General features: G+C 47.6%; 1 protein-coding gene across 2 annotated transcripts in view; it reads right to left on the bottom strand.

The window, feature by feature from the left end:
• Positions 1–21,396, bottom strand: part of Dapk1 (death associated protein kinase 1) — a 157,847-nt gene that overhangs the window by 43,013 nt on the left and 93,438 nt on the right. The window contains exons 3-9 of one of the 2 annotated variants that reach the window (XM_032885228.1): positions 5,247–5,385; positions 3,952–4,081; positions 3,671–3,719; positions 3,555–3,581; positions 2,007–2,159; positions 1,618–1,663; positions 26–115 (exon numbers count right to left, since the gene is read on the bottom strand). In XM_032885228.1, the coding sequence (XP_032741119.1) occupies positions 26–115; positions 1,618–1,663; positions 2,007–2,159; positions 3,555–3,581; positions 3,671–3,719; positions 3,952–4,081; positions 5,247–5,385 (634 nt within the window). The other variant, XM_032885227.1, reaches the window with a different exon arrangement.

The raw sequence follows: 21,396 nt of genomic DNA on the forward strand, positions 1-21,396 counted from the left end.
AATCAGTGCATCCGCAGAGTCTTACTTTCCATTTTTTCCGAGCTGCAAACTTCTTGAATTTCTCCATGTTTACTGCTGAGGCTTTTCGACTAAGTGCTTGTTGGGTGTCTTTAGGCTAAAATGAAATTTCAAGAAAAGATAATGAAAGCTAATTACAGAAATGTTTTAATACTCCTTATCACTCTGAAAGGCTTACATACTCCTTATTCTAAAATAGCATAAAGAGTGGGAAATAACATTCAAGATTCAGGAGTTAGGCTGGGATGTAGCTCAGCAGGTAGAGAGTTTTCCCAGCATTCAGAAAGCTCTGGGATTGACCCCAGCACCACATAAACCAAGCATGTTGGTGCATGCCCACAATCACAGAACTCAGCAGGTAAAGGCAGAGGAATCAGAAATTCAAGGTCATCCTTGGTTATATCCAAGGTTGAAGCTACTCTGGCACACTTGGGACCTTCTCAAAAGGGGGGAGGCAGGGAGAGCTAGACTCCACCCCTAACTCTTCATCGCTGAGTGTTTTGTATAATACAGAGGAAGTGTATGTAGGACAGGAGATGAGCTTGTAACCACATTCAGTTACACTCTTCTACAACGACAGTTTGGGAACGGCAAGATTCACTAAGCTAATTCAAGTTGGGAGGAACCCTGGAGGTATGTGCATTTGGCCCACCCTAACAGCACTCAAACAAGTTCACTATGACTTGTTCAGTGGTTACACTTAGGCACAGGCCTTACCCCAAGAGGGAGAGGAGGAGTAGAAGCCTTTGGTGATGCCCACTGACAAGGTCCTTGGTCTTGTTTTTGACTACTAGATACTTTTACTATGGATTGGATCTTAAACATTCCCAATGCCTCTTTGCTAAAGGCTGGGTGGCCAGCTTGTGTAGCTTCCAGGAGGAAATTTTCCAGGAGAGAAATTTTCCTAGTCTAGTTTAAAGAGGGTAAGTCCTTAAGGAACTTCCTAGAATCATGGCCCTTTCTCTCCCTCCCACCATCCCAGCTGGCTCCCCTCCATCTACCATAACGAAGCGCCTTGCTACAAGGCCCCCAACCACAGTGCCCACTGACCACGGACTGAAAACTAAAACCGACCCGAAATCAGCCTTTCCTAGTTCAGTGGTCTTTCCTGTTCTCTGCCAGAATGACAGAAAACTAACTCACTCATCAACCTTTATTTTAGGCTGAAGCAAATTTAGCTTTGTCAATCCAAGTAACAATAGGGCCAGCAATATACAAGTGCCATGTGTCAGGGTCAAGTGCATTGGCAAAGCGGCAGCTCCCCCTACATGTAAGGAGGGTGTGGTATCTACAGACCTTCAGATTTTTCAAAAAATTCTGAGATTTGAAGCATCTACAGGATGGGAAACAGTTCGGTTTTCAAATGTTGCTCTTGCTGTAACCCTACAGTCTACACCAAACATGTCTGCTCAGTAGGCTTGACTCCTCCCTGCTCTCAACAGCTCCTCATTCTCCCTGTCATCAGTAGGATACGTTCTATTAGACCACTCTACCTTAAAACCATGGTACCAACGGACCACTAGCATTCCAGCACGACCCATTGCTGATCACACCAGTCAATCGGAAACAACCAGAAATCCAATATAATAAGCAACTCACCTTGATCCAGGGGTGCTGCAAACTGTCCTGGATTGTCATCCTCTTCCTTTGGGGAGAGAAGGAGGAAGGGGAAAAGGAGCCCATGAGATTGAAGTAGTGATAAGGTTATTTTCATGCTGGGTCAGCCTAACAAGTGGATACTCTGGAAAAGTGGGGCCCATGTTAAAAAAAAATAGCAACACACCAGCCCCAGACTCCTCCCTCTGCAGGGCCTGAGTGGGCAGGCAACAGAAAGGCCCTGGGTGCATTTTCTGAAGCTCTTCCTTCCAGGCACTCTTCCTATGGCAGACAGTGAGGGTCTGACAGAAAGCAGCCAGACGCAGAACAGGCGCTGGTGTCTGGTCTCAACCACATGAGGCCCTGCCTGACGGGAAGAGGGGGACACTCACTTTGGATCCTTGACCAGCAGCCTTCTGATGAAATCTTTGGCAAGGGTACTGGTGTTGCGGAAGAATTCCTCCTCAAAGTCATAGTTGACAGCAGATACATTCGCTAATGTTTCTTGCTTGGTGTCTCCAAGAAAAGGGGACGCCCCGCTTAGGCTGTTCAGGAAAACAAAATGGTACATTGACGGAACACTGAAAAGTACTCGTATCGTGTATAATCACTGCTTCTTCTGTGTCTACAAGAGGGGGAAAAACAACACACAGGACTTAGTGTGGAATGAGTCATGTCCCAATCCAATCACACACCATGGAATGCTGACCAGTTATGAACTGGAGTATCGACTTCTTGCAGAGGAAATCTGCTGAAAGCTCATTTGGGGCTGGGGAGATGGCTCAGTTGACAAAGTACCAAAGTTCTTGCTCTGCGAGAGCATGAAAAACTGAATTTGGGCCTCTAGATCCCACATAAAAATCCAGGCACAGTGGTGTGTGACTGGAACTGAGGCAGCGGGCACGGAGCAGTGGGGCAACTGGATTACATAGATGCCTCCACCTCTGCTGCTAGACGATGTAGCCAAATCTATGAGCTTAAGGTCCATAAAGAAACCCTATCTCAGGGTTGGGGATTTAGCTCAGTGGTAGAGCGCTTGCCTAGCAAGCACAAGGCCCTGGGTTCGATCCTCAGCTCCGGAAGAAAGAAGAAAGGAAACCCTATCTCAGAGCTGGAGAGGTGGCTCAGCGGTTAAGAGTACTGTCTGCTCTTCCAGAGAGGACAAGGGTTCAATTCCCAGCAAAAACACGGTGGCTTACAACTGTCTGTAACTTCAGCTCAACGGATCGAACCTTCTGAATGTACATACATACATACATACATACATACATACATACATACATACAAACATACACGCAGGTTAAAAAATCCTATCTCAAGAAAAATAAGTAAAAATGGAATGTAGAATGATCAGTCATGGGGTTGGGGATTTAGCTCAGTGGTAGAGCGCTTGCCTAGGAAGCGCAAGGCCCTGTGTTTGATCCCCAGCTCCAAAAAAAAAAAAAAAGAGTGAATGATCAGTCATACCTATGCATCTTTACTGACAAATACAAACATACCAACACACACGCATATACATGCACTCACACAGACACACATATGCACATGTATGCATATGAACATAGACATGCACATATGCACACACACAAACACACATATGCACATGAATGCATATGCACACAGACATGCACATATGCACACACACACACACAACTACTTACACACAAACACACCATCATACACGGTCATTTGTACCCAGAATAGTTTAAAATGAAACTCTCCTATTTTCTCAGCAATAGACAGATAAGATTTCTCCCATGATTATGCTACAATTGCTGGCAATTCATTTTGAGGGAGGAAAACCAAACCCAATTAGCATAAAATGAATGTTTCGAGCGTGCAGGATGAAGATGCTGAATGGAGAGCGTGCACAAGCTGAAGGAGCCAATGTGACCTATCTGGTCAGCCCCAGAGACAAGGAAAGAATACATGATACTTACAGGATATAGGTTATTACCCCGATGCTCCTGCACACACAAAAAATAAAGACAAAGCGATGTTAGGAAAACAGTCAAACAGATCGGAAAGAAAACAACACAAAGGGCGTGCTCCTTACCACATGTCTGCCTCAAGACCAAGGGGCTCATAGTTGACGATCTCCGGAGCTGAGAGAAAATAAAGACTCGTTAGCTTGGAAAGCCACAGTTTATCATCGTGTGACGGACAGGGACAGGGACAGGGACAGGGACAGGGACAGGGACAGGGACAGGGACAGGGACAGGGACAGGGACAGGGACAGGGACAGGGACAGGGACAGGGGTGGTCTTAAAGCCAGGGAGATTCAGCCAGTGGACTGTGGATGAGACGTAAGTGAGCCCAAGGGCAGAGGAGATTTACCCACAAACTCTGGTGTCCCAAATATATTTTTGAATTCATTTCCAAAGTCAATTTTATGGGCCAGGCCGAAGTCGATGATCTTGATCCGAGGTTTGGGCACATTTCTATCCAGAAGCATTATGTTTTCCGGCTTGAAAAAAGAGAGAGACAGAAAAGTAAACGGTGACAGAATGCTCCTTCTTCACCCCAAAACAAACAACGAACGAAAACCAAGCACCCAAACAATGACAAGCAAACAAACAAAACAAGCAAAAAGCAGAGAGTGGGGTAGATGAATGGGCGCTGAGGAGATCAGGGTTTAGCTCAGTCAGGGTCTCCAGGAGACAGGTCTGAGGCAAGAATTTGAGGCCAGAAAGTGCTTGGTAAGGAAGGGGAGGCAGGTAGCAAAAGGCAGGCCTAAGATGTCTATTCCATTTAGGTAGGGGCACAGCCCTTCTTGACAGCTTGCATTCCCAGGAAGCCTGGGCAAGTTGAGGCTGCACTTGTCACCTCCCACCCTCTGGTGTTGGCAGCTGCCCAGTGGACACTTGTTCATGGGCATTGCCAGCTCCCGGTCAGAAGCAAGACATCAAGCAGACTGCACTGGCAGAAATCCACCTTATGTTGTGAGTTGGTGATACTGGGGGACACAGACATGGGTCTGCTATAGAAAAAAGAAAGGACACTTTGGTCCTCTGCAGCCTTGTTCTAGCTCAGTGGCCTGTACTGAGGTTCACCTCCTGTCAACCTAATGGCTAATGTTTTCCATTGCCCCTGTGTTGTCTTCCTTTCCCAAAAAGAGCATGCCCCATGACAGCTGGAAATGGGGCTCACACATTGTTAACCCTCCTCCCCCCTACAGCCTTGACTCCAGCCACACAAAGACCCTACACCCAGCCATGGTCACAGTTGGGTTTGCCTGGTGGTAAAAAGAAAAATCAGGGCCCAGGGTATATCAAATGGAGAAACACTTCAAGATACTTTCCACCCAAAGTCTACAACCACAGGAGGATGAAAGCTGTCCAGCCACTAGCCAAAAATGGCCACTGTCCAGGAGCAGGCATTGCTCAAGGAACTGGTTAGTAAGCCCCTTTGACTTCTTACCAGGGATTACTGACTGTGACCATTGATCTTAAGCTTCTACACCACAAAGCAGAGGTTGGGTGCTCTAACTGTAGGAAGAGATCATATGCTAATGATTTACACGAGTAATTCTAATCGTTTTCACTCAGGTGTCTCAGTTTCTCTTGGCCAACAAGCCATGAGAGCCATGGCTGACATAAGCTTACATCTGGCTTCCGCTCACGCAATGTTACCTTCAGGTCAAAGTGGGCGATTTGAAGCGAGTGCAGGTAGTAAACGCCGCTGAGGATCTGCTTGAGGAACTCGGTTGCTTCTTCTTCAGTGAGAGATTCCTTCTCAGCCAGGAAGTCAAACAGCTCGCCTCCTGCAACACTGAGAGCCCGGAAGGAGCCGCGGTTAACAGGGGGATCCTCCTTCCATGCCTGGGACTTGTCATCTCCTAGGTGACGGACGACTTACAGACAAGACTGCAGGAAGGAAGATGTGCCGATACCACTCCTGGCCCTTTCCCAGTGTGCTGCATGCACAAGTGAGGGGACAGAGCAAAGAGAAGCTGTGGGGAGTTAAAAAGGAACCGGAACTCTGTGTGTGCTCGCCACATAGGTGTAAGTATCTCTTCGCCTTATTTTTAGACACAACCTCTCTCTGAGCTCAAGGGCTCGCCATTTTGGCTAAACTGGTTGGTCAGCCATTCCCTGTGACCTGCCTGTCTCTACCCCCCACAGCATGGGGGTCACACAAGCCGGTATCCACACACACACTTGGGTCCTCATGTTTGCTCAGCAAACACTACCCACTGAGCCATCTCTCCAACTGATAGTGCTTCTTTACAGCATTTCAATTACATTTCAAACTTAGAATTTATAACTCTCTGGTCAGGGATGGGGAGTGATGCCCCAACTTTGTATAGCACTCACAGAATAACCCATCCTGTCTGTTAGACAGTAACCAGAAGGTTCCTAATCTGTATTTCAACTGACTTTAAACTGGTTTTTAACATGGTGTCATAAGAGTTTTCCTGTGTCTAGTATTTGTTTATGAGTGAATATGTACACATTTATAAAAGCAATTAAAAAAACACATTTACTAATGAGTTAAAGAAATATCTTAGTTGCTACAAATGTGCATGGCTGGTGGAAGTAAGTCTGTCCCCACTGCCAGACTGCAGGCGGACTGAGGACGTACATCAGAGTCCACAGCTATGGGTGACTCTTGGACACTCAGTGCCCCAGCAGGGTACAGGCTCGCAGTAACCACTCAAAACTTTTCAATCCAGTGAAGAGAGCAAATTCCTCTAAAACTCCACAGTCTTCACTAATACCAAATCACAGGGAGCATTTAATAAGAGTTCTTGTGAGGTAATCTTTATCAAGTTCAACCATTCGCAACATTACAATTAAGTGTGATTACACACATAGCTGCTATATTCTTTATTGTTCGGCGAGACGACTCCATAAACACCATAGCTAGTGGTTCTAAACCCATTCGGTGTAAGCGCGCTAATGCTCCTTCTCTTTGGAAGCTCTTCTCTTCCCTTCAGTCGGAAGCTGGCTGCTTGAGTTCAGGTTCCACTGACCTCAGAATGGGGGACATATTGCTAGTGCAGATTCTGGTCCTTTCCAACCCACTGCATGAAGGTTTCCAAGAATTCAGACTGAAAACCTGAACCCTTTTAACAAGCGTTCCAAACACGGGGAGCCGCTTCTTGGGGGTTTATCCTACGGTCCTTCAGCAAGCCTCACTCATTCACTGGAGGGCTGGTGATGAGGTCTGGGACTCCGGAGGACAGCAAGAGGCAACAGAGTGTGTGAACCTTGTCAGTGAGGTACCTGACTCTGCCCCCTGCACTCCCTAGCCTGGCTCTGGGAAATCCATTCATGGCTCTGCAATGCCCTTGACCATTGTCCTTCCCTGCTCCCCATGAAAATGTGATGCCTTTGTATTACTGGGTCAAAGCAAAAGAGGGGATCTTCCAAGACAGGGAGGAGGAACATATAGGGAAAACAAGAAATGGCAAAGGACCCCACATGAAGAGTTGGGCCAGCCTTTTTGCTCCTCCAGCCTTTCTGTGCTCTCTGGGTTGGGAGTGGCTATGCTCCTCTCCATCCAGAGGCCATCCACACTGAGCACATCCAGATTTAGGGCATCCAGGCTAGATTCTTTTTCAGAAATAAACACTCAGGTTTATTTGTTTCATTCTGTGTATGAGTTTCACCGGCATGCATGTATGTGCAGTACATGTGTGTCTGCTGTCCTCGGAGGCCAGAAGAGGGTGCATAATCTCCCGGAACTGGAGGTACAATCACTGAGCAGCCATGTGGGTGCCTGAACCCTGGTCCTATAGAAGAGCAGCTAGTACTCTTAATCACTGACTCTGAATGTTCTCTCAGCTAGCCCTGCATCCTGAAGATATCTCTTCTCTCTGGGTTTCACATTCCCATCAGTTCTTGGGAGCCACAGGATAATCCTTCAAGGGTTTGGGGTTAAAGATGTTGGATGATTGTCAAATACTGCCCAGGTCTGGAGCAAGGCAGAGTCCTGAATAATAAAGGAAGAAGGCCACAGCACAGGACACAGGATGCCTGGCAGCCTCAGATCTGAAAGCTCTCTGCCCTCAGAGCTCCCTCAGCTGGCCCACACTGGGGCTGGACTGCTAAGCTTCCCTAGGAGAAGGAAGGAACAGAGGGGCAGAGGACGGGACCTTTCCCCCGTGAATATGATGTTGTTCCCCTTCCTCTCTCCGACTCAACTGACAGTGGTTATGCTTCCACACATAACCACACCCTTTCCTGCCCACGAGAAACACGGGCTGTGGTCTGGCTGCTCCTGTTGCTGCCCTGTCTTACTGTACCTACAGGACTGGGTACAGCACAGGCGGATGGGGTCTCATAGCAACTCTAACAACCCTTGTTCCTGCCTGCCCCAGGTTGTCCCTGCTACCCTGAGCTTTGGGCCCTGTCCTCTTCAATGGTTGGCTCTCCCCAGAACCTCCCTAATTTTCTCTTTCAGACCCAAATCTCTCCACACCAGGAGTTCCAGACTCTGTGAGGCGGGGTAATAAAAATGGATGGTCTCAATTCCAATCCTGTGGGGTTGCTCAGCCTGGAAGAGACTCTGATTCTTCCCCTATATAACAAGGGGCCAACCACACTTTGTAATAGAGTTGTCCTGAGGTTCCCAAGCACATCTAGGCCCTCTGTGGTTAGCAAACACTCGTGTCTTTCTTCCTGCTTGGCTTCTAACTACACTTCCTCCCACAGTGGCAGTAGTGTGCTGGAATATTTAACAATAGCTCTCTGGAGTTAGGGTGGGACAAAAGCTGTTCTCGAGTGGCCGTTGCGAGCCACCCACACAGCACTGAGGGGTTGGAAATGTATACACACATCAACCCCCTATCACGTGGGTGGTTGGCTCTGGCATGATGCAAGCCACTGTTGTCTTCTAAAGATGTCCAGACGGGATCCTACACTAGGCGGCTTTGCACGTGGATCCTGCCATCTTCCCTCTCATCTATGGCTTTACTTGTAGAGTCAGCCCTATGGCTACTTCAGCTCCAGGGACAACTCAGGTGACAATGTGCCAGGTCTAGGGTAATCCTAATAGGTAATGGGGATCATCCTAGCTGAGTCCCTTCTGAATGACAACATATGTGATTATCCACAAAACACATAGAGGTGCTCTAAGAGACAGCCACAGGGGGCTGGAGAGATGGCTCAGCGGTTAAGAGCAATGACTGCTCTTCCAGAGGTCCTGAGTTCAGTTCCCAGCAACCACATGGTGGCTCACAACCATCTATAATGGGATCCCATGCCCTCTTCTGGGTGTCTAAAGACAGTGACAATGTACTCACATATATAAAATAAATCTTTTTTAAAAAAAGAAAAAAATTAAGACAGACAGACAGACAGAGAAAACTGGAGAGACCCAAGTGAAGAAGATCTTGGAGCTGGATCATCCCACCTAACGGAGGACACAGACATCAGAGATTGTTCACGGATACATTCCAGAACTCATGAGAGAACTAGACTAGCCATTGTAGACCACGATAGCAGACATCCCTAGGAGTCACTCCTATTCCTGTCCCCGAAGGTCTCACTGTCACCCTATTCGGAGTAGCTCAGTGGACAGTCCATCGGCCTGCCCCAGCCCCAAAGCTCTTCTCTCATGCAGAATGCTCCTGACATCAAGGTCACGCCTCTTTCCAGGAAGCTACCTAATCCAGCAGCTGATTAACCTGGGGCCTTGAAGCAGGGACTGTCACACTTCTTTAAGATTACACGTTTTAGGCCATTTTAGGTTGCATGGTCTATTTCAGCTGCTTAAGTCAGCCAGCACAGGGTCAGTGTGAATGGGGGAAAAACGAGTAACGTGTGAATGATTGTGTGTGGCTGTGTTTCAGTAAAACTTTATTAACAAAAGCAGGCGGCAATCTGAGTTTAGCTGCTGGATAGTAAATTTGCCAAACCTTGGTATAATGACCAAGTCATCACAGCATAACCTGGAATAGCTCTTCAGGGTGACTTCCTTCCCAGGGCGATCTCTGCCTTGGGGGGAATCCCTGTTGACTTGCTGCAGCTGAACTCAAGCCTACACAGCAGCTTGCTTTGTCTTTCCCTTTCCCGCTCCCTCCTCCTTCCCAAGTCCTGTCCTTAAGAGTAAATCTCACATCCCTCCCCTCAGTTGTTGCTCCCCAAGACCCCAACCTACACCCTACTAAGTTTGTGTATCTATCACTGGAACATCCACCATTTTGATCAAGCTCTGTTTCGTAAGCTGGTCATCATCTGCTTTCTTTTGTTCTTATGTAAAAATAACTTAACTTCTGCAGCTTCCTGACCACAGAGAGCCAAGGATGACCAGACCTCTACGGTAAGGACCCAAGAATGCACAGGGGCACTGCTTAACCAGTCAGTGGAAAGCAGGCCCTGACTGGTCTAATTACCTCTGTCTACGATTCACCCAGGACATACTTCAAATCTCATTTTGTGTAAGACATGGTCCATGTCTTAGAAGACAAATGTCTCCCCCTAAAAACAGACCCTCCGCTGGTGCCCAGATGCCCTGTGCATCTTATACAATCATCCTTCTCCTCACTCCCCCTTCAGTCCTACATACATACTCATCCATGCTCACCCCTGCTTACATGCTCGCCCTCCTTCACCTCTATGATGGCATCTTCCTTCACAATGACACAGGGAAAGCAGAGGTTTTGGGCACGCGCCCCCTGCTTCTTTTAGCCATTTTTTCAAACGGATCAAAGCTAAATGACTTCGGCAAAGGTTTGGACGTCCGAAGCACACTATTTACGGTGTGCCTGTCCCTCCTATCTCAGAAGGCAGCAAGTGACTGGATGTGTGTTTGTTTTCTTCTCAGATGACACTTCTATACACAGACGACACGTCTACGCACACGCTCAGAATCAGACCATCCGAATAAGGCTAAGAAGGAAATTGGCGCAGTCCTCAGTACTTGAACTTTTGTTCCAGATTTCATATTTTGTTCAAGAAGGAAGATTGCTGGAAGGGATGATGAGCAATCTTGCAGAGGAGATTAAGAGCAAGCGAAGCCTTCACGGAGAGCTTTAAATTCCAATGCTCAAGAGCGCGCTCACGTGAGCAAACACACACACACACACACACACACACACACACACACACACACACACACGTGCACACGTATGAAGCCCAAGCTCACAGGCACGCTCTGTCTCCACCAAGAGATGGGAACACAAGTTCTTTTTTCGCCAGCAAGGCCTCCTGAAAGGATTTTTTACAGTACAGTTTTAAAAGCTCCGTGGGCTCCTGGGTAGCTACCCAGTCAGTGGGTTGTAGGAAAATTCATTTTAAAACTCCTCCCAATTATTACTTTGCAAGAGTCAAGTCTCTAAATTAAAAACACCTGAACGTCCCTGACTCGAGTTAACAAATGCCCCGAATGTAACTGGATTCAATTCTGGATGAGCTCTGGTCAGCCTACCATTCTGAGGACATTCAACTGCGGGCTAATTACCAGACTTGGCCCATTCCAAGGGAGCTGCTGGATTCCCGGAGGATGGGGTGCATGTCCTCATCTGGTATCACAGATAGGATTGGGGAACATCAACAAATCTGGAAACACATACACTCTACTGTGCACAGGCTCCAGGGTACAGGTCTGGGAGTGATTGCCTGCCAGGGGCCTGAATGGTCCTTGGCACAGGAATGCCCAATACCAACTGCAATCTCAGATGTGGGTGACTGGACCCTAATTTTACTGTCTATGAATGAGGGAGTGAGCAATTCAGTCCTGCAGTTCTCTTCACCTAATGACTGGGGACACATTTAAATGCAATTCCCTTGCAACTGCTTGACTAAGTTCCAGAATTGGCATTTAATAGGGTCTTTAAAATGACCTTGGTGCACAGTGACCACACGCATGAGACAAGGACATCTCAGCTCCCCTTTGGCTCTGACATTTTAAGAGTCTATGAACCTCCGTGCATACACACTCACGTGTGCATTCATGTAAGCACAGTGAAGGTGCAGAGCCCTTGAATCCAGGCCCCATTCTTGCCAGAGTGTGGCAGAAGGTGGTATGTTCTGTGTCACTTCGGCATCCCACATAAGCCTTCACTCACTATCTCTTAACATCCTAGAATACAACAATGTTTCTGTGGGGGCCCAAGAGATGGTTCATTGACATAGGCATCGCCCCCAAGACTAAGGACCTGCATCCAACCCCCAAAATCCACATGGTAGAGGAAAAGTGATCCCGGAGGTTTGGCCTCTGAACTCTCTCCACTTGTGAGTGTATACACACACACACACTTGCACACCCACATAAATAAGTAAATTAATCTGTTTTTTAAAAAAGAATCCCGTCTTCTACAGTCGTCAGGTAGGTGGCTGTCACACCTACAATGGATTGGCATAAACCACAGCCCTTCCTCCCCCAGCTCAGAACACTTGCTCACTTTCTGATTCTCCGCTTGCATTTTCATTTCTATAAGGGATTGGGAGAAAGAATACGGTGGGGGGTTGGGGGGGAACAGATGAGAGCTGGCATGAAAATATTCCAAACAGCAGAAGCAAGAATTTGTTTAAAGCTCCCAGAGATGATGAGGGAGCCCATCAGTTCAGTGGGGAACAGGCAGAGCTGCAAGGAGAACAATTCACAGTTCTGCAGACAGTGGCCCAACCTGAGGTTGGAGAGGCCTTAGGAGGTTACTGTGATGGGAGGGGAACCTCGGTTTCTCGTTACCACCACTAGGAGCTTCAGATGTGGGGTTTCCCTGGCTCATTTGCACTCGAGGTAGGGAAGAGGTAGTAGGTAAGGTTTCCGAGTATTTATGTCAGGTGATGTCATGAGCAAATTCAGATGAGAAAAAAAACAGAGTCGGGTAAGCTAGAAAGGAAGCCTGGGGTCCAAGTGAATCCCTAGTTGCTTGGCTAGCAGGGTAGAGTGTATGCTTAATACTCACAGCATGAGGCTGGGCCACCCCATCCATCAAACCCAAAGACTACAGATGGTCTTAAGCAGTATATTTTAAGAGAGAGATAAAGTTGGAAAATCCTCAGAAACTGTTACAATGGGAGTGTGGCTCAGTATTAGGAATTGGAGTATGATAGGCCCTGGGTCTCTTTCTCCAGCACAGAAGGGAGGAAGGAAGGAGAGAAGAGAGGAGGAAATTCACACACAAGGCAATAAAGATTCTCCGCTCTTAAGAAATTTAGATGCGGAAATTCATACTGCAGTTGGCCTTAGGAAAGAGGAAAATTTTGACTAGCAGGGTATCAGACAAGAAAGAAGTCTACTAGGAAACACATGTCCCTCTGGATACCACATCTTAGAGCCCAGTGGCGATGTCACTATGTATGGACTACGGGTGTGTAGAGGGAGACTCATAGTCCTCAGACCGTCTGTATGGGCCCTTAGTACTGTATAATGTTCCCTAGGGGTGTGAACAAGTATCTATTCACCAGCTACGGTTCAGGTGACAGACCAAAGTCAAAATTCTGCCCAAGTCCAACTCAGTGAGCCAATAAGTCTATTGGGCTGGTTTGCAGGAGCACGGGTGATCAGGAAAGACCACATCACCACATATCCCTCACCTCATCATGACAATGATATCATGAATGCTGCACCATGGAGTCTCACTTTTGGTTCACTTCCTACCTTACACACTCCAGCACCTCCCAACATCAGTAGAACTGGAATTGGAGAGAGAGTAAAGGCTGCACTCCTCTATGAGGGACCGTGAGATGGTAGTGGGTTTATGGTATGCTGAGAGCAAGAGGCCATACATTATAACATGGTACCCTACCTTGACCCTGGGAACGAGCAATCATCTCCTGGCGGAGATATCCTCATCCACTTAGCCCAGTGACCTAAATCAATGGCCATGGTCAAAGTACCGACGAGAATGTTCAGGAGTAGCGCTGCTGTGGGTAAGACTGTGGGGGAGGTGACTAAGAGGGAAAGAGCTAAGAGACAAGATCCCTCCTGGCATCTGAGCCATGTAGATTGCTTGAACTAAAGTACTCATTCCAAGGGAAATGAAAACACCCGAAAGCCAGAAAGCCCCGCAGCGTATGCCAAGGCTCTTTTTACTTTAATGGCTTCGGCCCAAGCTTTGGAAACCCACAGAAAGAATTAGGCCAATCGAAAGTGGGGCAAAGGGAGAAGCTGGGGCAGTCAGACCTCTCTTCAGCTTGGGTAATTATAACCGGTATTAGAACAAAAGGCCAGTGGGACATAAACCGAGCTAAGACAGCCATAGATGGAGGATGATTCCAAAACCAATTTATCTTGTCTAGCTGGAGACAAGGGGGAAGTGATTATCCAGGGGCTGTGTGACTTCAACTCCTCCTTCCTGACCCGGTTGAACTCTCCGCTGGAGGAGCTAAAATGACAGCTGCTGATTGCTGCGAATGACCTGGAAATCCAGGCCAAAAAGACCACCAGCCCATGAAAGAGAGCACAGCACATGCAAAGGGTCATGCTGTTCCCGAGAGAAACACACACATGTAGAGCTGAGCTCCTCACACGCACACAGGAGGCCCTCCCCTCACTTTGAGGATGTGTTTTAAGGGAAGAAGAAAAGCCAGGGAAAGAGAAAGGTTTTGGAACTGAAATTTCACTTGTGGGTATGTAGGCTTCCCATTACTTCCTCTTGTTACCCACTTGCGTGCTAAGAAGCCCAGCCCCTGGGAGTCAATAATGGGGATCAAGGCCAGGGTGGGAAAGGAATCAGGAACCCTGAAGAGTAGGTAGGAAGTGAGGAGAGCCTTTGGCTGACCACCTGTGTTAAAAGGAGAGGGAAGAAACAGTAGGCAGCCTTGCTCTTCCAGAAGATGGAGTTCAGAATACGAAGCCAACCCCACGAGAGCTGCTCAAAGGTGGAGACAAGACCAGCATATCCTTGATTAAGAGGCTCACAATGTTCTGTGTGCCACCTGCTTCCTCACAGGACTCTGACTGACTCAACACACCACTCTCTAAGGAACTCGGTTGCAAGTATTTTTACTGCAATCACATAAGTAAAAAAAATCATCAACCCATAATGAAAGACATCTCACTGGGTCAGCTCTATTAGGCCTGACAGAAACCTGTGAGGCCAAGCTCAATCTTGAGTAGTATGGCAGATAAATCATCTCTTCTTCCAATGAATATGTTGACAGGGCACACACAGGTGCATGCAAGTGTGACAACAGAGCCCCACCTCACCACCTCACCATTGTCCACCTTCCTACAGTTCAGAGAAATGCAAAGAAAGGAAGAGTGAGAACAAATGTGGAAGTTGGAGAAAGAGCAGGAGAAAGAGGTAGAAAGACCAGAGTCCCTCACAGTCCTGACTGGCTTTTCTGAGTCCTCTTTTTCAGAGTCTACTGGGGTAGATGTGGTTTGAGGGCACTAGAACTCGGGAAGCAGCACCTGAGGAGGTGAAGGCAGAGGTGCCTCAAGAGCTCGTGGAGACGGAGGTGTGTAAGGTGCGGATGCTTAAGGCTTACAAAGTGCTCAGAAAGGAATCCCTCCACAGGAAGCTATTGGGAGATTTCCAACCTCCCCACCCGGGATCTGGACTGATCAGCATTCCTGATCTGGATGTGGTGTTGTCTTAACGCTCAGAGCAACACACAGATTAGATGAGCTTGAATCAGGCGGGGGCCTAGGACGGCTGACACAAATGGGGTGGTATAGATTACATACAGCATCCCTGTTTCCTCTGGCTCTCTTATTCAATGCACTGTGTGACAACCCTACCCAACTGCAACCACCTTAAAAGAAGGTAGTTATACCCTTCATTTCTGAGGAAATCCGTTCTACTTGAATTTTCCACCAGGCTATTTCAGACACTATTATGTAGGGAGGGTCAGGGCCTGTTAGTCCTAGTCTCTGGTATGGCAAGTCTGACAGCACAGCAGCATTCTCAACATCTGGCAGTGGCTGTCCTTGGGAGCTGCTATAGTGCACAACCTAGAAGGCTGCTGATGTTGCCAAGAAGAGAAGCTCGCAGTGATGATGGCCATGCTGTGGCTCTGCCTCTCCTCACCTGCATCACAGAAATGGCCACGCCATCGCAAAATACAAGCTCCCTACATTTAAAAGATACCCAGATGGAGATCATCACAAAAACCTACCACCGGTGGTCAAAATGTGGAGAACACCTAAATCCTGGGGCCCCCCGGTCCCAACACATCTGTAATACAAACCCTGAACCTACAGCTCAGGAAACACTGGAGAAGAGGAATGGAAAGATTGTAAGAGCCGGAGAACCAGGAAAGAGATCTGCCACGAGACAGTGCCTTCTACATATGACAAGGAGCTACGCACATGAAATCTAAACAATATGGTCACCTAAGCAAAACCTGCATGGGGACATCACCAGCTGACATCCAAACTGGACAGGGAAACCTCACAAGTCCCCATATCTAGATGAAGAACTACAGGAAATAAATGGCTACTAAGAGGAGACTCGTCCCTAATAGGTTATCCAATGGCAAATGGTCAACCCTAACATGTGTCCATACAAGTAACACTAAATGGACTCAGCAGGTTGTGTATGTATGTGTGCATACATGTGAATATGTGTGTATGTGTATATATACATATATTTATACACATGTATGTGTATAGAAGAGGTCAGGATGTTGAGAGGGAGGGGGTATGGGAGTATTTGGAGGGAGTAAAAATGACGTAAATATAGTACCCATACATGAAATTCTCAAAAAATAAAGATAAATGTAAAGATATTTAAAAAAAAAAAAACCAAGATAGTCTAGAAGAGGTAAGATCAAAGTTACTTGGAAATAAAAATTAGGAGAAAGAGCAATGCATGGATGTTTATAGAAATATTTCTATTTACTTCCCAAACAATGTTTTGTAAGGATGGGTCCAAGGGGCTCACAGATAATTCTGGAAAGATTGTTGCTGACCTGTGGTGGACCTGGTTAATAAGGCAATAGTCCCAGGGGCCTGAGGTGTTCATGCTCCCTTATGGAGTACCTTATGGGAGAGTACTGTCTCCAGTCTTGTGTCCAGCTCTGACTCAAATACCATCCAAGAATTCTGGGCGTATGGGAACCTGAATATGGCAGAAACTGTGAGCTATGCCTGGATCTTCAACTTGTAGCCCTCAAGCCTGGGGATAGGGGAGCACACTGTGAAGAAATGTGAACCCCAAGAGCAGCCACAAATAAGGACGGCCCTTGACTGGGATGGAAGCCTGTTTCAGTCCCAGCCACAAGAGAATCTCCCCAAGACAGGAGAGAACCGAGCCCCATGAATAACCAGTGTGAGGAAGCCATGGGCACCATGCTGTGGGCAGGCCCTGCAGCCCCTGGATAGGGGACAGCGACTTGTACCCCAAGTTCCCCAAACCTTAGCGATCATACCTCTTTTAGATACAAGCTGAGGGTCCCCATAATCAAGGTAAACAGCCCATGTAGAGCTCACATCCCTCCAGACGAGAGAATGAGGGACAAAGCAGAGAGCCTTCAAAGCGCACATCCAAGAGCTCAGACACATGTGGCCATCCACGAACCGAGCCATCCACACGGTGAGCGAAAACACAGAAGAACAATGTAAGGAACGCTTTTCAACTGGCCTGGCGAGAATAAAGGACGCTTGGGAAACACACGCACGGGGTTTTAGTTTTTAAGAGTACACCTGAGTGGAAAGCTGTCTGTCTATCTACTACTGCATGTGACCTGGTCTGTGGTGAAAACGCTAAGGCTGCCAAATGCTCTTGAATTCTCTGCTCTTGCCTAATAAGAGAAATCCGAGGGACGGGGGTGCCGGGGGAGATCTCGAAATTGCCTTCGTGAACAAAAGCAGAGGTTCAAAGGGTCATAAGGAGCTCAGTCTCAGGGAGAAACAGACAAGTGTTTCAGCAAGAGAGATCATCGAGAAATCTCAGCACTCCTCTGTGTCACAGGTGCCACAGGAGAAGCGGCGAGAAGAGGGGTGTGGGTGCCTGAGAGATGAGCTGCTTCGCTTCTCTCAATCAGCTTCCCCTCCTGTGTACCACTTTGCTTAGAGGTGTCACTTTAAAAACACATTATTCATAACTGGCCTTTGTCTCTCAAAACACTCTCCCAGTTCTGGGTGAGCCAGCCAAGTGTCTGTACCACACCAGTGCATGACGGTGGGGATGCACGATCCCTGCACTGGTGTTTGCACCTCTGGGTTTAGTTAAGGAGTAAACAGGCAATGATCCTGCAATCTGTCTGACAGGAACAACTTCATCTAGAACTTACTGCCCCAGCCAGACCCAAAGAGCCAAAAAGAACTGCTGTTTAACAGGGGATAAGTTTTAGTCTGTCAAAAAGAAATGTCTGAAGATCAGGCACAGCAGTGTGCATGCAGTTAATATCACTGTACAATAGGTGTAAACACGGTTAGAATGGTACATCCCACATTGGGTGTTTTGTTCTGTATTGTTTTACCGTGATTATGGGAAGCACTAGAGGAAGACACTCGTACCAAGCTCTGACCTCACGCACATGCTTTCACACACACACATGTTCCCACACACATGGAAACAAATGCACACAGGCATACCATGCACATACATAAAAGTTCTAAAATATAATAAGTAAAATGTAACCACTTAAATAAAAAAAAAAACCATTGCCCTATGCGCAAGGCCCTGGTTCGGTCCCCAGCTCAAAAAAAAAAAAAAAAAAAAAAAGCATTGTTTTCATGAGCTGCATTTGGAATGAAATCACTTATGTGCACGAACACACACACACACACACACTGGAGAGGCTTAACACAATTTATCATTTCACCTGTCTAGAACCCATGATTCCAAAATCAACACTTGTCCACTGCTCCCTTGGTTTGAAGGAGTTCCAAGCACCGCTTGGCTGTGACCACATCTCTCCAGGGTTCCATCTACCAGCATCCTCCCTGTGTCCTCGTCTGCCCAGGGTCTTCTTATAACGGCACCAACCATACTGGTTGAGTGCCCTCCCTACTTCAGCCTGACCATGAATGAACTGGCCATAACGGAAATCGCCCTTTGTCCCAGTAAAATCACATCCTGAGAAACTATTAGAATTTCGATATATTTGGATATGGGGCATAACCTAACCACTGACATCTCCTCAAAAGACAGGACCCAGACTTGGCACAGCATCTGCATCGGAACATGTTGGAAGCAGCAGAGCTCGGCTAGGATGCAGCTCAGTGGCCAAGTGCTTGCATACAGCGTTCGTGAAGCCCCGCGCTGGATCTCTAGCATAACACAGAGCCATGCCTAGTAGTACAGATGTGTGATCCCCCTTGAGAGTTATAAATCATCCTCTCTACATAGCATTTCAATCCTAGCCCGGGAGAGATGAAGCCCTGTATCAAAGATGGTTAATTCCTTATTAATTTTTTGTTTTGTTTTTATTTTGAGACAGGATTTCTCTGTGTAGCCCTGGCTGCCCTGGAACTCACTGTGTAAAACCAGGATGGTCTCAAGCTCACTGGGATCCACCTGTCTCTGCCTCCCAAATGCTGGCATTAAAAGGTGTACGCCACCACCACTCAGCTAATTAATCTTCGAGCCCCTGTGATAGCACTCCAGAAAAGGGTGAAAGACCCTGTGTTTTGTAAGCCTTTCAGGGGACCCTGATGGATGCTGTTGCTCCGCAACTAACATTTCCACACACTGTCCAATGTTTTAAACGGTTTCCTAGTGCTACCTCTGTGCTGGGTCCTTCAGGGAAATCCGGACCCTCTGGGGCTTTCCATCTCCACACCTGTCTAAGGTGGCTTCCTCTGTGGCAGGGGTTCCTTGATGCCACTGCTCGCATGAAATGTTCTCACACTGGGACGTCTGTAAGGCGACAGACAGCTTTCACATGTTTTTTAATCCTCTAACGAATATTGTGAACTGGCTATACCCGTCCACATTTTAAAAAAGAAACCTAGATTAGACTTTAAAAAGAAAGAAAAACTTGTTGGACGTGGCCAATCTGGATCTTGAACTCCAATGGCAAATAACTTTGGTGTGCGACAGACCAAAGTGCAGCACTATACGCCAGTGTGTCACACCACTGCGCACTTGGAGAGAGCATCAGTGTTCACAGGTGGATCAGAAATGTCCGCATGGTACTAGTGCAGAGTAATGAAAGAAGTGAGGTCACTAGAGGGGCACTGGAATACCAGCCCCTCCTCACTCTATCTACTTCCTGGCCACCAAGGAAGGAACAGATGCTGCCAACACGTGCTCACCACTACAACATGCTGCCTACCCAGGTCTCCACCTGACCAAGCCAAGCAACCACGGACTGACGACTCCAAACTGTGAGTCAAATAAAACCTTCTTTCCTTTCTAATTGACCGTCTCAGGCATTTTGTCACAGTCACAGAAAGTTATAAGTAACACGGCCGATGGTAAGTTCTCTTAAGTCGGCTTCTCCGCTCGCCGGGTAACAAAGTGAGTTACAGGATGATTCAAGCACATGCCAAAGTTTCGTAGTGGCTTTGCTGTGCAGTGAAGTGGGTGGGCAAGAGCACAGGCAGAAGAGATCTTTGCCTCAGCATGACTCCGTTACAGAACAATGGTATGTGGAGGATGTGAAGTCGTGATTGCGGGAGGTAGCCTGTGCCTCCTTCGCGCTCTTTCCTGCACTGAGCTGCTCTGATTGGTAGCTCCACCGTGAACAGACTGTTCTACCAAGACACAAGTGGCAGGAGGGAAACTTACCGGCTTGAAGTTACTTTTCAGGGTTGCAAAGAGCATAAGGGCAGAGCCTGGCCTAGGGTCTGACCACGGTGCTTTGAACACAAAGAAAAAGACAGCATCTACACTGAGGTCATCACAGTCACCTTCTCAGATCCCTGCGGGGTGGCTACAGAAGTGTCTCTTCCTCGAGGGGAGGTCGGCCTTCACGGATTCAATGAAGCCCACCCACCCTGTGGAACGCTGTCTGCTTCCCTAGATATAACCAAGTCACATGTGGGTCTCATCCAAAAATCACCCAGAGCATTTTGACTGAAAGTCTAAACAGCCTTACAGCTCAGTCAGTGACACATACAGGAACCACCAAAGCTACACAAACACTTGTGGTGAAGTGGTAAGGACATCAGCACCGGGGGTTGCTAGAATCCATGAAGGTGTGTTCCTTCACATGAGTCTATGAGTGCTCAGGACAGCTTTACTCCTGACTATGATATACTAGAGGCAGCCCAATGTCCACTGAGTAACGAAAGAATAAACAAGCCTTATCCAGGGAGGTGGGGGGAGTCCTACAAGGCAGTTTTTAAAGGAATAGAGTGTGTACGAAGCTCACGCTGAGTTAGGGGAGTGGGTCTCTCAGAGCTTACACCTTGCACCACTATGTTGGCACATTCGGAGATTAGAACGTAGAGATGGGTAGGTTATAACAAATAGCCCAAGGGATGCTGGAGTCTGTGGAGTATGGGGAGAGCCGTGGGGCTGTCCTGAGGTATGATCTGGGAGTCACCGGACCATGCCGGCTAACTTTACCTTAGCTGTGCAAGCATCCCTCCAGCATCATTTATGACGGGACAGGAAGTCCAAGAAAAAAAAAAAAGGTTAAAGGAGTTGTATGCCATCTAATTCACATACAAAGAAAGGGAACTCTCAAACAGTGGGCAGGCACAGCGGAACTTAGAGAGCTCCCAGGGATTGAATGGGACTTGTGACCACTGGGGACCACCCAGGATCAGCTGTCAGGGCTTGAGCTCCACCCATCCTGCTTCCCTCAAGCAACATCCAAAATGCATACAGAGAAACTCCCCAAGAACCCTCCACTGGCTTCTTCCCTCTCTCTCCCTCTCTCTCTCTCTCTCTCTCTCTCTCTCTCTCTCTCTCTCTCTCTCTCTCTCTCTCTCTCTCAAGAATGCGCTGCTGGCCTTGGTGGCAGTGGGTCCCCGCACAGCACA

Source organism: Rattus rattus, chromosome 14 (assembly GCF_011064425.1).
Source record: "Rattus rattus isolate New Zealand chromosome 14, Rrattus_CSIRO_v1, whole genome shotgun sequence".
NCBI classification, from domain to species: Eukaryota; Metazoa; Chordata; class Mammalia; order Rodentia; family Muridae; genus Rattus; species Rattus rattus.